At 38.6% G+C, this 18,888-nt stretch overlaps 1 protein-coding gene across 1 annotated transcript in view; it reads right to left on the reverse strand.

Annotated features, from left to right (window-relative positions):
• Positions 1-18,888, reverse strand: part of LOC136831338 (periodic tryptophan protein 2 homolog) — a 283,085-nt gene that overhangs the window by 51,061 nt on the left and 213,136 nt on the right. The window contains exon 16 of the mRNA XM_067091632.1: positions 4,134-4,277. Coding sequence (XP_066947733.1) covers positions 4,134-4,277 — 144 coding nt within the window. The remainder of the gene's footprint in view (positions 1-4,133; positions 4,278-18,888) is intronic.

The following is an 18,888-nucleotide window of genomic DNA, read 5'->3' on the forward strand; positions in this document are numbered from 1 at the left end:
ATATATATATACATATATATACATACATATATACTGTATATATATATATATATATATATATATATATATATATATATATATATATATATATATATATATATATATATATATATATATATATATATATATATATATATATATATATATATATATATATATATATATATATATATATATATATATATATATATATATATATACAGTACTAAAACAAAACTTTAGTCCTGCCACGGGTTGAGTGGCCTAAATATATGGCCAAATTTGATGGAACCAAAAGTGCAAGAAAAATTCTGTCAAATCATTAGGCCGCTTACTGAGAGTAGCTAAGGGGGAGGGGCTTATGGCTCGCTAAAAAGAAAGCAGACAAGTAAGGTTTTGGCTGGCGATCTAGGTGCCAACGTGAATTTTTGCTCCACGCCCCGTCGAAGTTTTGTTTACCCCGGTCACATCCTGGGACCCTGTGACCTTACTGTGGGGAAATTTAAGGATCTGAATGAACAAATCATAGCACAGATATGTGCATTAAAGGAATCAGGTCTTAAACGAAGGAAATCGCCGCTCAGGTGGGTGTGAGCGGCGATCTGTTAGACGCTGGTTGCCAAGTTTCACCAAGGTGGAAGGGGCGATATACCGTCGCGCAAGTAAAACGCTCTGGGAGGCCTAAGAAGACTTCTAATCAAGTATGACTATTTTAAAGCGTCAATTAGAGGTTAATCCACGCATGACATCAAGGAAATTGAAGGAATCCAACCCACAACTGCTTGGTGATGTTTCAGTTCGGACCGTCAATCGCCGTATCAATGAACTTGGATACACAAGCCACCGTCCCACGGAAGAAGCCAATTTTGACCAAGTTACAGAGGGATAAAAGAGTCAAATTTGCTCGGAAGTACAGTGTTTGGGATGAGTCTCAATGGCTAAGCCTGCTTTGGTCAGATGAATCGACTTTACGGTCACTTGTAATAGAGGTCGTAATGTTTTTGAGGTCCGAAGCGACCCTCTTGACCCTAGGTACCTCGAAGGGACTGTCAAACACCCTGATTCTCTCATGGTTTGGGGAGCTTTTACTGGTCATGGTGTAGCCAAGCTTCATGTCTTTAAAAAGAATGAAAAAAAGTTAACCAGTATAATTATTTGGAGTTGATGCGTGACATTTTGCCTGATGCATTCGAGGATACGGGTGCCACATGTTTTCAGCAGGATGGCGCCAGGGCTCACATGGCTAAATCTGTCACTCAGTGGCTTCAGGATTGCGAAGTTCCCTTCATCAATGATTGGCCTGGTAATAGCCCTGACATTAGCCCAATAGAAAACTTATGGGAGATCGAAAGAGGGATCTACAAGACAAAGATGTGTCGTCTGTTCCAAAGCTGGAGGCAGAAACCGCGCATCTTGGAACAACATACCGAAGGAAATGCTTCATAATTTGGCCTTGTCTGTACCAAAACGACTGAAGGAGGTGATTAAACGTAAGGGTTGTCCTACTAAATATTAGTGAATACTAATAAAGGTAATTTAGACTTAGAATTGTGTTGTCATTAGCCTATTTGTAGTTTAGTTATGTTGACATGTTTTGAGTTGAGTGAGGCGGACTAAAGTTTTGTAAGTACTGTATATATATATATATATATATATATATATATATATATATATATATATATATATATATATATATATATATATATATATATATATATATATATTTGGCCGACTGGGTTAATGCGTCCCTGTAGTCCTGAGTTCCTGTCCTTCGTTGGTTCGAGCCCATGGACGGCGTATTTATTATCAACTAAAATTCCCCTTCGGTAACATATATGAAAATATATTTTTTCCGAGGTAGAGCGAATTGGATATTAAAGGACGTTTGTAGCTTTCTGATTGTATATGAACCACAGTGATGTGATAAAAAGTCATATATATATATATATATATATATACAGGTATGTCCCCGGTTTACGGGGTTCCGTTCTTATATAACCCGAAAATCGTCGTGAATCGGAACATCGTCGAAAATCGTCAAAATCATAAGAAAACCTTACTTTTAATGCTCTGGTGCATTGAAAACGATGTAAACTGCATTATTATTGAGTTTTACATCAAAAAAACCTTCAAATTATGATTATTCTGCCATTTTGGGGCCATATTTCTTCCGTCGGATCACATATACGCCGCCGAACCCCGAACATGCGCCGTAAGCCAGAAATAATTTCTGATGAATATATTTGAAAAGCGTCGTAACCTCGAACGTCGTATCGGAATGAAACCGGGACTGCCTATATATATATATATATATATATATATATATATATATATATATATATATATATATATATATATATATATATATATATATATATATATATATATATATATATATATATATATATATATATATATATATATATATATATGTATATATATATATATATGTATATATATATGTATATATATATATATATGTATATATATATATATATATATATATATATATATATATGTATATATATATGTATATATATATATATATATATATATATATATATATATGTATATATATATATATATATATATATATATATATATATATATATATATATATATATATATATGTATATATATAATTGTATATGTATATATACTGTATATATATACAGGCAGTCCCTGGTTTAAAACGGGGTTCTGTTTTTCCGCCGTGCCAGTAAACCGAAAATTGTTGTGTACAGAAAAATTGTCGAAAATCATCAAAAATCCTAAGAAAACCTTACTTTTAATGCTTTGGGGTTATTGAAAATGATGTAAACTGCATTTTTATCGAGTTTTTCAATAAAAAAAAATCCAAATTTTTATTATTCTGCCGTTTTGAGCCATATTTCTTCCGTCGGACCGGCGTATGATGCGTCGTAACCCCAGAACATGCATCGTAAACCGGGAAATAATTTCTGATGAATATATTTGAAAAGTGTCATAACCTCGTAACGTTGTAAGCTAGACCCATCGTAAACTGGGGACTGCCTGTGTGTATATATATGTATATATATGTGTGTGTATATATATATATATATATATATATATATATATATATATATATATATATATATATATATATATATATATATATATATATATATATATATATATATATATATATATATATATATATATATATATATATATATATATATATATATATATATATATATATATATATATATATATATATATATATATATATATATATATATATATATATATATATATATATATATATATATATATATATATATATATATATATATATATATATATATATATATATATATATATATATATATATATATATATATATATATATATATATATATATATATATATATATATATATATAATATGTGTATGTATATATATATACATATAAAAATCCTCCAATCTTCTGGATTAATAGAGCCAAGGGCCCATTGGATAATGGCACAATCTGGCTAATGGCGAGTAAAACGATCTAAGGGTGTTCAATGGCACCACCTTCCCCACCTAACCTTGTCAGTACCACATAACTGTAAACATTCAGTATGCTTATAAACAACAACCATCACACTTTAAACTGAAAACTTTATGCAGTACAGCCATACCCCTAGTTTTCATAAAGCTGTTTAAAAAGACCATAAGTTATATTTCTAGACTTGAAGAGGGCTGGATTGAAGGAATTCATAGAACATAAAAGGTAAAAACTGGAGCCAAACAGTTTTAAAGATGTTTGACAACTGGATGGGGAAAACCTAATCCAATGAATGAAAGATAATTTAAAAAAAAAAAGTTGTTAAGGGAATGAAAGGATGCTAGCCAAGCAAGGACAAGAGCCTAATCATAAATATTATTTGGCAAGACAGAATAATGCAGTATATCTCTCTTTGTTTCATGGTTCTTTTATGACCGACCATGGAGAAGTACATGCAGTGCAGGTGTTGGCAAATGTTCAATATATAAAGATTTCAACTAATATGACCTAGGAAACATGTAAGCTTTAGTAATAACGCTCTTTGCTTCTCACACTTTTTCTTTGCTAATAAAATCATCCTAAGACATTCACAATTCCATATTTGGTCAATAACAATAACAAGCAAGAATAAGTTTTTTACCTGCAGTATATTCTTTCTCTTTGAGTTTCTGTTTAACTGCTGCTGGAGTACTGGAGACATCCAAATAAAATGGATCAAACAGCAAGTCATTATCAAGGGAATAAATTAACAATCCTTCACTGCTACCAGCTGCCCAACTGCGTCCTGTATGAACAGAAATCAATTAAGACCACACATTATCACTATTACTATATTAAACAATCTAGCCAAAGTTTATTAACAAAAAAAAAGCAACATGGAACAATACATAATTCTTATGCAATTTTACTTTCAATTAAAATAATGGATAGCCTTAATCCATCACCATTTAGAATTTTTACGTTAGATTTCCCATTCACAAGACTAGATGTCTGATGAGTTCCCTCCCATCTTTCTTTCCTGTACACTTTCATGGCCACATCTCTTCTCTTTTCCTTTTCCTCTGGCCCTTTCTTTTGGTTACTGCCCACCACTTCTTTCCCTGAACACCAAATGCATTTGTTAGTTACTCTTTTGTAATACAACCCTCTAAATATTCTACAGGTAAAAATGTCAACATTTGTTAACAACACATATTTAAAATACCTTCCTTTTCTTTCTGGGTGCCAATGTCTGCACTAGTTGGAAACCATTCTTATTCAAATTGTTGCCATTAACTTACTACCTCTCAGTACCAGTTGTACAATCTAGCAAAACAGATTACTTACTAATGTTATATATCTTCCAAGGTCAAGCCTCCCATCACAACACAGTACTCCTCCTCCATTTCTTCTTCACTAGTTCTACATAATTGGCCACAGAAAATCCCTTATTCCATTCAAACTTTACAATTTCCAGCATCTCCTATGACATTATCTGTTACATTTAATAGACATATTTATTCAAATGACTGATCTACGGTTACTCAAACTGGTGTCACGTCATGTAGGTCACTCATACCACAATGAAACTTAATAATAAACTAAAAAAGCATAGTTTGAAAGAAGTTTCATATAGGAAATACCTAAAAATATAATATAATCATATCTGTAAACACATATAGCATACCATACATACAATCACACATACTGCATACATATAAAGTATAATCTAAATTTCGTTGAGGAGGCCCACCTCCCTAACAAAGCTATATAACTGTTCTATATTACAATACTCCCTGAGAATCGTAGCATGAATAAAAATGTCCATCTCAGTCACACCCCCAAGAGAGGAACCTATATCTTAGATCACAGTCAAGAAGACAATACAGTCATTGCATAATGGATGGTTCTCACCTCTTCCAACGCCCTTGCAGTTTCTATAAAATCATTTTCCAGATGCCCTTGCAGTTTCTATAAAATCATTTTCCAGACTGCACTACAGGTACACAATCCTTTATCCGAAATTCTAAAAACCAAAAACCTTTTGTGGAGAGTAGTGCATCAATTCATAAGGTTGGTGGTTTGGCATGCCACCAGTTCACCCGAGTCATTTGGGTATATGCTGCTACTCAAATTATTTTTCTTACTAAATCCCAAGAATTGACCTTAGAAAATCCCAAAATTACAAAAAAATAACAAGATAACAAAATAACTGTACATCTGCCAAGCCTTAGAGTCCTAAACAATCTCACTCTCTCTCTCTCTCTCTCAGGAAAAGATACTGCTAATTTGAGTCTCTTTAACCAATGGGTATTAGCACATAAGCACATACTGCGTTTTAAAAGTGTGTAGTTGAGGTAATATATCTTTGGAAGACAAAAAACAACATAAATTTTGTTGTTGCCAGTCACGTGGACTATGAAGGGTGCACTAGCAGGTAAACAGAAATGGATTAACATTCCTCGTGAGATTAAAGAGATGAACTCACTCTCTCTTTAACCAATAGGTATTAGCACATGCACACAATGTGTGTGTGTGTTCATAATGTTTTAAAAATGTATAGTACAGGTAATACATCTTTGGTGGACTATAAAGGGTGTGCCTGCAGGTAAACAAAAAATTATTAACCCTTAAACGCCGACTGGACGTATTGTAAGTCGACTAAAATTGTCTGTCGGGTGATGAGTGGACGTACCATACATCGACTACAAAAAATTTCAACCTTCGGTCAACTTTGACTCGACTGAAATGGTCGAAAAACGCAATTGTAAGCTAAAACTCTTACATTCTTGTAATATTCAATCATTTACCTTCATTTTGCAACAAATTGGAAGTCTCTACCACAATATTCGATTTATGGTGAATTTTTGAAAAAACTTTTTCCCTACGTCCGCGCGGTAACTCAGCCAAAAATTTCAGAAATTCTTTTGTCATTTTGTTGTAATTTTTGCACCGTTTTATATTAGCCGTTACATAAAGTTTTATATATGAAAATGTGCGCAATTTCATGTAAAATACAACAAAAAACAACCAATGGTTGTAGCTTTTATCAGTTGGGAAATATTTTCATATAAATCACGATAGGTGCCGAAATTTCAACCTTCGGTCAACTTTGACTCGACCGAAATGGTAGAAAAACGTAATTGTAGGCTAAAACTCTTACATTCTAGTAATATTCAATCATTTACCTTCATTTTGCAACAAATTGGAAGTCTCTAGCACAATATTTTGATTTATGGTGAATTTTTGAAAAAACTTTTTCCTTATGTCCGCACGGTAACTCGGCCGAACATCTCAGAAATTCTTTCATCACTTTGTCGTAATGTTTGCACCGTTTTATATTAGTCGTTACATAAACTTTTATATATAAAAATTTGCGAAATTTCATGTAGAATACAACAATAAATAACTCATGGTTGTAGCTTTTATCAGTTTCGAAATATTTTCATATAAATCACGATAAATAAAAAAATTCGACCTTCGCTCAACATTAACTCAACCGAAATGGTCAAAAACTGCAATTGTAAGCTAAAACACTTACAGTCTAGTAATATTCAATCAATTACCTTCATTTTGCAACAAACGGTAAGTCTCTAGCACAATATTTCGATTTATGGTGAATTTTTAAAAAAAAACTTTTTTTTATGTCCACGAGTTACGAATTCGTGCATCATTTTGTGATAATATTTTCTCTGTGTTGCTTTGTTCGTTTTACAATTTGTTATATACCAAAATCATCGCAATTTAGTGTACAATACAAAGAAAAAAAAATAACTCATTAGCTTTAACTGTTTTGCTCACAGCGCGATTTGTATAGTTATATATGAAATTTTTTTCTTGCGCTGTCATATATTTCAATATTTATATATGATAATGATATTTTTTTTCATTTCTGGTGGTTGCACACTAAACTTCAGGCAATGACAAAAAAAGGAGCCACAAATGAACTCTTATCTTAAAAACTAAGCGTGCTGTGATTTTTTTAAAAAAACTTTTTTTCAGCTTCGGCGCTAACTCCCGAACGCCGCCGGCATATGGCTGACACTTTTGTAAATAGAGGCTCGGCATTTAAGGGTTAACATTCCTCAAGAGATTAAAGAGATGAATTTTGTTTTGAAGGTTAGTCAAGCAGCATTAGTAAATATCTTGATGCAAAAAGAAAAAAAAAATTATTTTGTTGCTGAAGAATCACTGAACCAACAATTTTGCAATCAAAGTAATGAGAAGGAATTCATTCTATTTTCATGTAATCATTAAACACTTACACTATTACAAACTACGTACTGTATTCAAAACATGCACTTACGTCACATACTGTCAGCTTCACGAGGTAAACGTTCTTTCTCAGAGATAAAACATCTAAAACCTGACTGACAGGCTGGTTGCCATGGAAAGCTGTTAGCCAATGACAGCCTTCTAATTCTGTTCTATTTATAGACGTATGCTGAGTTTGAACACTGCCAGATTGTTATTATTTGACTGCTGATGGCAATAATTACCCAATAATTTGCTTTGTATAATTAGGCAATAATTACTCAATACTTTGCTTTATATAATTATTTCTTATTTGATTTTAACTTCAATATAGCAGTATGAAAAATCCCACACAGTGAAATGCCTAATCTTTTTGGGTAGGCCTACTCAGCCAGCACTGCCAATCAGCTGTTATAAATAGCTCAGCAGTGCTAGCAGTGAAACAATAGTAACTTGGCCCTCAGAGTGAGTGAATGGGCATTTGCTCTACATCCCTACTTTTCTTGTTTTTTTTTTATTTTAGATTTTGAAAATGTCGAAAAGAACCGCAGATATCCCTACTGGTAATATTGAGAAAAAGAAGAAGAAGCGTTTTTCATTATCAATAATGCAGAAATTGGAGTTCTTGCAGAAATTTGATTGTGATGTGTCTGTATGGCATTTGACGGAAGAATATGGTGCGGCACTACCACCGCACATGATTTAAAGAAACAAAAAAAAAACAAGTTGCTGAAGTTTTATAGTGAAAGTGATGACCATAATTTAATGAAAAATTGGAAAAACCTGCATAGGGCAAAAAATTAAGATCTTGATCGCATGCTGATTGAATGGATTCGACAACAAATAAGGGAGCGTGTGCCACTGAACAGTACAATGGTCATGAAGCAAGCTAAAATGTATCATGAAGAACTAAACATTGAAGGCAAGCATCATTATTCAGAAGGCTGGCTAGAGAAATTTAAAAAGTGCCATGGCAAAAAATATCTGAAAATCTTTGGTAAAAAAGCTTCTGCTGATTATGAAGCAGCTGAGAATTTCATTGAAGAATTTGCCAAGATAGTAGCTGACGAAAACCTTACTCCTGAACAAATTTACAATGCTGATGAAACAGCTTTGTTCTGGTGTTATGTTCCTAGAAAAACATTAATGACAGCAGATGAGATAGCACCAACAGGATTTAAGGATGCTAAGGATAGGTTAACTATTCTTGCTTGTGCTCATGCAGCAGGCACACAGATGGTAAAGTTGGCAGTGAATGGGAAAATCCAACGTCCAAGATGTCTCAAAGGTGTGCGTAGTTTATCTGTGTATTATTATGCAAACAAAAAAGCATGGGTAACTCAAGAAATCTTTCCTCACTGGTTCAATAATCATTTTGTACCAACAGCACAAGCTCATTGCAGACAGGCTGGAATGGAAGAAAACTAAAATTTATTTGTTCTTAGACAACTGCTCTGCACATCCCCCTGCCAAACTTCTCAGGAAAAATAATGTTTTTGTCATTTTCTTACCTCCCAATGTAACATCTATTTTACAGCCCTGTGACCAAAGCATTCTATGCTCCCTAAAGACAAAATATAAAGATCAATTTATGACCTACATGCCTGATACAATTAACAGGGGCACAGGTGTCCAAAACTTCTCGAAGGATTACAGTGTAAAGGATGCCATTTGCACAGTTGCCAATGCATGGAATAATGTTGATAAAACAACAATAACAAATGCTTGTAACAGAATCTGGTCTTCAAAATTGTTTGATGACGATGATGATCCTACAGATATTCTGGAACACTCTCACACAATAAATTCATACATACTCAAGTTTCCATATACAGGCAGTCCCTGGTTATCGGCAGCCTCAGTTACTGGCGATCCGGTTTTACGGCGCTTGTCTAGCGACGACGATAACCAGATTTTCGTCGCTGATAACCGGTTATCGGCGCTGATCGCCTCTTATCGGCGGCGCTGATCACCGGTTATCGGCGGCGCTAACCGGGGATCAATGCTATTATCGCCGATTTTCGGTTAGCGGCGATTTTCGGTTGTTGTCACACCATCAGAAACGGAACCCCGCCACTAACCGGGGACTGCCTGTATACTCACTAAAAAGGTATGTTAAAATTTAATATAAATTTATTAAAATTCTAAAATTTAGTTGTTTTAAAATTCATTAGATCCCTCAGGATTTTCATATTTCTATTATTTACTTTTTATATTTTATCAATTAAATTACAGCTCCTCACTGAACATTAAGATTGGTATTACTGAAAATGTAACAGATTCTGGTAAAATTTCCTTCACTGATCCGTTTCCAAAATTTGATAATTGCTGCAGGTTATATTTTGGACATTCACACATTACACGTTTCATAGTTATCAACACTTAGCAATCTGGACATGTGGGAGGAGGGTCACATGGACTGTTCATTAAGTGTCCACGTGTCAAACAAGTATGGCCTATTCAAAGATACATCAGAATTACTTGTGTGTGTCTTTCTCTCTGGTATGAAGAACCCCTTTTTCCAACACTGGATTTTATCTGTTTTAATTTATTATTTTCAGGTTCTTCATTCCATATATTTTGCTATTTACTTACAATGATTGTTTTTATATATCTTACATAGTCACTAATAGGGATATCTACATTTGCTCTTGTCATGTGAACTGCTTCTTTGGCTGCTTTATCAGCCTCTTCATTTCCTTTAATCCCTAAATGGGCAGGAATCCAACATATTTCAATATTTTTCCATTACTATACAATCTATAGAGTGAAAACTTAATTTGCTGTACAATATTATTTCTTTTATTATAGTTTTGAATGGCTTCTATAGCGCTTCTGGAGTCGCTATAAATCACAAAATTATTACATGAGGCATCTCTAATTATCTTTATGGCTAATGCTATTGCACATAACTCAGCTGTAAATACTGAGGCATTGTCTGGCAGAGAGAACTGATACATTTTGTCTGGGGATACCGCAGCATATCCAACTCCGTATTGTGATTTAGATCTGTTGGTGTATATTGCATAATGTGGACCTTTTCGGATTATATGTTCTACTCTATGTTGTCTACAGTGTTCTGGGGTATATGAACAAATATTTTTTATAAATATTTTAAGCATGTACAAATTCTCATTTTATTCACTGTCCATGGAGGAGGCAATTTCAATATTAAAGGTAATTGTATATTGATATTTAGCAACTCAAATAATCTTCTAGCTCTAATTGGAAAAGGAGGTGGATGATTGTTTATAAACACATCTCTTAATTCAAATAAATTTTTGCTTGGAGAATCATTTGTCTGAATTCTCAGAGCACTCTTCATTGTTACTAGCTCTCTATGGAGAGAGAGAGGTAGTTCACCACATTCAACTTGTAAAGATGTTAGTGATGATCGAAAAGCTCCTGAACATATTCTAAGGCCTTCATTATAATCTGGGTCTAATGTTTTCAGCGTTGCGTCTGATGCCAAGCCATATACTGTACTGTATTTCACTTCCATAATCAATGATTGACAGCACTGTTGCTTTACAGGGTACAGTAAGGGTATGTTTATCGACTCCCCAAGTAATGTTCGATAGTTTTTTAATTACGTTTAATCCTCTTTTACATTTTGATTTCATGTATGTTATGTGGGCTTTCCAGTTCAAGTGAGAATCAAATACTAATCCCAAAAATTTTGCTGTTTGGCCAATTGGTATGGAATGATTTCCGATTCTTAAAATATTTTTCTTAACCTTTTTTCCACTTTTCATTTTTATAAAACATTACTGCTTGAGTCTTTTGTATAGAAAATTTGAAGCCTACAGATGAGGCCCATTCATCTATTTTTATTATAGTTTTATTAATGATTCGCTCTGCATGTTTTATGCAAGATGCTGAATAATACATGGCAAAATCACCCATACACAAGCTACTTTTAATTCCAATAGGTAGATTGTTACTGATATCATTTATTGCTAAAGTAAACAGTGTGCCACTAAGGACACCTCCTTGTGGAACATCATTTTCAAGTGGAAATGTACTTGACAATACATCATCAATTCTCACTTGAAAAGTGCGATTTGTCAAAAAGTTTTCGATAAACCTAGGTAAATGTCCATGGATGCTGTTGTTATGTAATGTTTTTAATATTGCATATCTCCATGTAGTATCATATGCCTTTTCAGTGTCAAAAAAGACTGCTATAGTAATTTGTTTTCATTGAAATCCTCTTGATATGTGGTCCTGCAAGTTAGACAGAGAATCCAGTGTAGATCTGTTGCATTGTGACCCAAATTGAGTGGAAGTCAAAAATTTATTTTCTCGAATGTGCCATGTTAGTCGAGCATTTATAATTTTTTCTAGTAATTTGCATAAACAACTTGTTAAAGAAATTGGTCTGTAATTGTTTACATTACTGGGATCTTTTCTTGTTTACATTACTGGGATCTTTTCCAGGTTAGGGGATAGGAATAATTATAGCTTTACGCCATTCATCAGGAAATAAATTTCGAAGCCATAAGTGGTTATAAAACTCTATTAAATATACCTTTGCCAAAGGTTCTAAATGGCAGATCATTTCAAAACAAATACTGTCACCTCCAGGGGCAGATTTATTGCTGTTCAACAGAGGAAATTCCAACTGTTCCATATTAAATTTTCTTTTCTAGATCAGGGTCCCGTGTCACCCGGTGAAAAAGTCCATTCAGCACTTATTTCTAGGTAATTCCGTTGCTAGATACCAGAGAAAAGCTAAATGTAAAGCTGGGGTTACTACCCCCAGAGCGAGCTCCAAGAAATGGAGTCGTGTATGGTAAAGGGTGAGATTGTCACAATCACGGGACCCTGCCCTATAAAGATTCCCAATGTCAGAAGTCCCAACCAGAGAGGTGCCAATACAAGCCCATGCACTACTCGCGGACTGTACACAAGGCAATTCTAGCCGTATTCCATTTTAGCATGCAATTTCGTTCACAGGTAATTTCGTTGTGCTCCTTATTTTGTGCCTTTGTTGCGCTATTTTGGCATCCTATTATGGCATCCTCACAAGGTTCTTCTTCAACAACTTGAGTACCAGTGTTTTGTTGTTTTTTAGGCGATTGAGGCTCCTTATTTTCCTTTAATAATAGTTTAATAATTAAAGGAATTTATAACGCCCGCCTCGATCTCCTCTCACGGCGTCTCCTGACCTCTCTTGGTCTTGGGTCGGCATGTTTGTTTTGTGTAATTTATTTGTAATTTTTCTTGTTTGGGATGTATTCCCAATTTGTGATTCCTATTTAAGTGGGTTTGATTATTTTTATGTTTGTTCTGTGCTCATTTACTACGAGAAGTGAAGTTTGGCGTTTAGGCTACGAGCTTCCCCCTCGGGCCTATTCGCTTATTATCATGGCTTTATTATGCCTTAATTTTATCCCTCACTTCTCTTAGCTTCTGGGAATCTTATTTTCATTGGTACTGTTACGGTTTTTTGCTTTGTTTTTGCAATTTAGTAAATTTTGTGTTCCCTTGCTAGTCAAGTGCGGTCTTGCTGTTTAGGCTACGTGGTTCCCCCTCGGGCCTATTCGCTTATTATTATGGCTTTATGCCTTACTTTAGACTCTCACTTCTCTAAGCTTATGGGAACATGATTTTCATTGGTACATTTAAGATTATTCTCTGGCCTTGTGCTCGGATGCTTTTGAATTTTGTTGATTATTTTGGATACTTTCATATAACTGGAGGTCAGCCATTTCCCTTCACGTTCATGTCGTGTTGGGCCTGCCTATCCTCCTACATGTACCTTTTAGTAATTTTCTGTTATATTATACATTTATTTTGGGTTGGTTAGTTAGCCTTTATCCCTCTCCTAGGCTTCCTTCCTTTGCATCGCCTCAGTTAGGTTAGCCTAGGGATAGGCTATAGCTTTTTTTTCCCTTCGGGGAAAAAACGTTAAGGGGGGGCGATCTCGATCTGTACGTATGAATTTTATGTCTGGTGCTTCCCTTTGTTTGGTTTTGGCTTGGGTATACAGCCTACGCCCACCCTCTCCCTAGAATGGCTTTTCACTTAGGCTAATGTTCCTGATAGGTTAAGCTGGAATAGCGAGGGTTTACCTGCGTAGCCTATCCTAGTTCAATCCTTCTTTGGGTTGCTTACCAACTGTAATTTATTGTATCGAGAAACCCTTTCTTCCCCTTTTACCCAATCCCTTTGCTCTCTCTCCCCTTGGTTCGTTTTCAAGGTTTGTTAACTTACCAAGGCTTGAGAGCACTTTATCCTTATTTTGTGCTGTAGCCTACATCCCCTCCCTCTGTATTGATTGATTTGTCCCTCGGTGTTGAGTGTCTGACCTTATCGGTTGGCACCCCACCTGGACCTAGAGGTGACCGGGAGTGCTCTCCCCACTCCTGTTCACACTCCATTTACCTTTCTTTGCTCTCCTGGCCATAGAGGTTTTTGCCCTTCCTCCCCTTTTCTCTCGCTCTTGTCGTGCAACACAGCTCACATAGCGAGGGGACGTATGAGGATCTCTGGGCGCCCGGGGAGTGCTGTCCCACCCCTGGTCGCTACTTTGGGTTACCAACCTCCTGGCCTATCCTTCCCTCCCCTTCCTTTTACGTCGAATGTTTCCCTTCGTGGTGCTTCCTACCAGTCCGCACCTCGCTGTTGGGATCTCATACGAGGCCAGTTAGCGTTTTCCACCTAACTGTCTTCTGTTTTATTTGCTTTCGGCTTTCCCCCTCCATTTTGCTAACTACCTGTTCGGTGTTTCATTATCTTGTTGGGCGCTCTCCTTGCTTACCGCTCCGGCGGTTATAGTGTTTAACGGTCGGTGCTTATCCCCCCCACCGCTATCACTTTGTTCAGGATATCTTCCTCTCTTGGCTCTGAGTGCGCCCACTTCCAAACAGTTCATAACCTTCCCACTATATTTGTATCCGTCACATAATTTTAAACATGGTCGCTCCGAAATGTTTCCGTTGACTCTGTTTTTGTGTCTATGAGATTTGATCTGTTAGTCCGGTTTTCTCTCATGTTTACTCCGGGGGTTTTCCTGGTCTGACTAGGCTAAAGTCGCTGCTACGGTACTCTGCTCCGGCATCCGTTCCAGCATGCTCATATCTCATACACTTTCAGCTGGTTTTGTTAAGTGCAGGAATGCTCCGCTATCCTGCAACAAGCCAGCGGTCACGGAGTCTGTAGTTCCCATTCCGGTGCGCGGTCTGTGTTGGAGAATTAATAGTTTGGCACCCAGAAGGTTGTGATGTACGCTATGCTCTCTCCGAGCAGGCTACTTGTTGAATCCGTAGGTTTCATATACACCTGTCGGTTTTACCTCCGCCAAACTCCGCCTCATATGGCTTATTAATAGTCGCTCCTTCGGTGTTTGAGCTGTTTTCCGGGCAAGATTCTTGATGAATCGGTAGGTTTCGTATACACCTATCGGTTGTTCTCCGCCAAACTCCGTCTCATGTGACTTATTAATAGTTGCTCCTCCGGTGTTTGGGGTCCTAATTTTCCCCCTCCTGGAGGCCGGCCGCAAGTCTCGTAACTCTTCGCTTCACACCCTCTAGTCCGGGGTCAGCAGCTTCGGGCGAAACGTAGAGGCGGGAAATTCCTATGTCCTTTCGGTGGACATTTGTAATGTTCCTTTCCCGGCCGCCCAGATCTCAACGTCAGTTGCTGAAGAAGTTGCTGCCCCTTTGACTACCGGGGTCCAAGAGATGACCCGGTCCTCTTAAAATAAATTAGCTATTTTCGGAGGGTTTACTGAAGACGTTGCGGCCTTCAGTCTCGTTCTCGAACCTGTGAACATCGTCCCGGAGCGATAAGTAGGTGCGGGAATAAGTGAGACAAACCTTTTCCGCTTAGCTCGGGAATAAGTGAGACAAACTTTTTCCGCTTAGCTCTCTTCCTTCTTTTGCTTTTTTCCTTTAGGGGATTCGTTAGATCCTCATCCCTTTTGAAAGGTTCCTGGTCTACCGTCCCTAAGGTGAAATCAGTCAAGAAAGACCTTTTTAAAACCCAGAAGACCCGCTCCGGGGCCCCCTCGAGGACGTCACGGATCTCTAGTCCGGTGCCGTCTACGAGTTAGGCCTCGTCTTCTGGAAAGGGACACGGCCCAAGCAGAGTAAGGCGGTTACCCCCTCCTTCCTTTGCTGCAGACTCTTTTACGGGTCTCCTTATAAGGAGCTCGACATGGGGGTCATTGACAAACTATCAAAACTATCTAACCAACTGTCTGCCTCATGGGTCCGTGCTTTCCCTTTCCCAGGAGCTTAAATCCCAAAGGGATTAATCTCAGGATTCATTAACAGCGGATCACCTGCAAAATCCTGCTCCGTTCCGGAATTCTACTCTGTTCCGGACACCTCCCCCCCTTTTCCCCTTCGGTCTGGGGAACCTTTGGCGCCTAACCCTTTATGCTTCCCAGCATGAAGGTACCCTTCTATCGAGGGTGTGGGCACACGGAGGTTGGAGGAATTTCATTTCTTCCCTTCTGGTCTGGTATCCCCTTATCCGGGTTTTGCCAGACTGGCAGAAGGGGCATGGTATCTATCTGACAAGATCCCTAAGGAAACCTTCATCTTCCCTAGGGACTGGGCACAATCGTCTCTGTTGAGCATTCTAACGGAGTGGCAGGCGTAGAATTTCAAGCTCACACCAGCTAAAGGGGTCTTTACCGTGTTCTCTTTGAGAGACCTGCTTCTACCCCTTGTGCTCCGAATGTAGCCCCTCTTAACAACAGGCTTGTTTCGGAAGTAAACCACTGACACATCCCCGGGAGACAGATCCCACAGATACGTTCACAGTGAATCTTCTAACCCCGGACTACGCTTCTACTTTATTCAGCGTACAGCTCCCTAAGCTTCCGGAGTCGTTTCCTGGGAGCTGAAACAAGGTGTAAGGACAGGCTTGCCAGGTCCTGGAACTCTTTGACTTTAACAGAAACAATGACTGTGGTATATAATGGCGGTTCATTGTTTCAGGTCCTGATAAAATCCCTCTTGTCAGGTTTTCTGCAGGACCTGTTTAATTTCATCACAGTCCGGATGGACAGCTGAAAACACATCTTTCGGCAGCCACGTTACGCCTTGAACCGAAAAGGCTTATGAACAGTTTCACCTGGGAATTAATCTTTTCCCCAGGTGGGCGTTGTTACGGTCTGTCCGGGGCTACTAATGTTAATCAGAGCCTCCATTCTCATTGGGGTCTACCCTACAAGCGGAAACAATCTGAACTTGCCGGGCCCTATCCCAAGTCCGGCAAAAAGTTCATGTAGTTCAAGCGCCCCCCCTGCTCAGGCAGTGGTGCAGGCTCTTCAGGTTCCTGCCCCTGGACAACCGTCAGCCTCTCACTCCCAGCCTCCACCTCGATGTGTGCTGGTTCAGCCAACACATCAGCCCCTAGTGGCTCCCCCATATGTCTCCGCCTCCCCCATATGTCTCCGCCGGGGTTTTCATTGCTTCATACGAAAACCCAAGGAAAGAATTTTCACTAGGCATTCTACCAGAGGCACTGAGCCTCGGGGTTATCACAGGGGCAGGGAAGCATCCTGCTCCTCTCCGAGAAATTGGGAAGGCAAAGGCTCCAGGGGAGGCAAGCAAGCCTCCTCCCAGTGGTATTTCTCAGGTGGGCGGGAGGCTGTACCGTTTTCGGGGCCAGTGGAACTTCAGTCCCTGGGCCCAGAGTATAGTTATCAAAGGCCTGGGTGGAGCTGGCCTGTTTGTCCTCCTCCCCCAATCAGGTTCTGTCAGTTACCGGCCAGGGATCTGGAGGACTTTGTGAAAGGTCTGTTAAGGAAACTGGCATTAAAGAAAGTGAGACACTTGTAATTGCAAGGCAGACTTTTTCAGTCTGCCAAAGAAGTTCCCTTCCGCTGGAAAATATTTCCAGACTTGTCCCGTTTTTATTCCTCATTCAATGCGACAAGTCTCGGTTGCTTACAGTCTTGTAGGTTCAGATCCTACTGCACCGTGGAGCCGTAACCACCTCTATAGGCCTTTCCGACGCTTCCTATCACATCTTAGTTGCAGGAAGGTTCTCTCCCTTCTTGGGATTCAGGCTCGGGGGGGCAGGCGTTCCCCTTCAGGATCATGCCCTCATCAATGCAGCCCCCAGAATCTTCGCCAGTTTGAACGATACGGTAGTTCAACAGCTCCGGTATCAGAAGGTTATGCTAACCGCATATCTAGTCGCCTGGCTCATTTGGGCATCCAGCGTCGAGGATTGCCGGAGAGTGCCGGCCATTATAATCGGCTTTCTGGAGTCTCTGGGCTTCCAAGTACACAGGAAGGAATCCCACCTGATTCCGGAGGGTAGCCTTCAGTGGTTGTGAATCCAGTGGAAGCGGAAAGAGATAGCAAGGGCAACCAGGCATTTCATCAACACAAGCGTACCTCTCGCCGTGCCCAAGAATAGGTCTTGGGCTCTCTTCAGTTTGCTTCAGTGACGGTTCTCCTTCTGAAGTCAAAGCTGGAGTTTATAAACGGGGTATGGCGGAGTCAGGGACGTGTCTCCCTGATTCCTCCTATTTGAACAAGGGCCTCCGGCCTTGGGCAACAGTCAAGAGCTTATCGAAGTCAGTTCCTCTTCAGCTTCCCCCTCCGGCCTCAGTATTCCACACCGTCACCTCTCTGAGCGGGTGGGGTGGATATTTTTAGCTCCATGAAGTACATGGAACTTAGTCGGCCGCGTTCCGGCAGTTCCATATCAATGCTTTGGGGGGCTGTGGCAGTCTTCCTGCCCTTGGGAAAACTTCTTCCTCCCAGGAGGATTCATTTAAGGCTGGTTCTGAACAAAACAGCAGTAGTGCGCTGCGTAAACAAGTGGTTTTGGAGTCGAATCGAATCAATCAGGTTATGGTTCAATCTTCTCCATAGCAAACAGACACAAGTGGCATCTGTCTGCCACCCTTCTCGTAGGGGTCCAAAAGGTCGCTACAGTTTCCCTATCCAGGGCCTCCCCCCTGGTGTCGGAATAGTCCTTAGACGGAGCGTCATTCAGGTAGTTTTGCGATCTATTTCGGACCTAGAGTAGGTCTGTTTGCAACCCAATTCAGCCACAAACTATCTTGTTGTGTGGTCCCCAACCTGGACCCTCTAGCTCTCCACGGACACAGTGTCGTTAGGTTTGAACGGGTGGAAGTTAGTTTATCTGTTCCCCCCGGTGAACCTGTTATTTAAGTCCTTCACAAG

This window comes from Macrobrachium rosenbergii, chromosome 48, assembly GCF_040412425.1.
Source record: "Macrobrachium rosenbergii isolate ZJJX-2024 chromosome 48, ASM4041242v1, whole genome shotgun sequence".
NCBI classification, from domain to species: Eukaryota; Metazoa; Arthropoda; class Malacostraca; order Decapoda; family Palaemonidae; genus Macrobrachium; species Macrobrachium rosenbergii.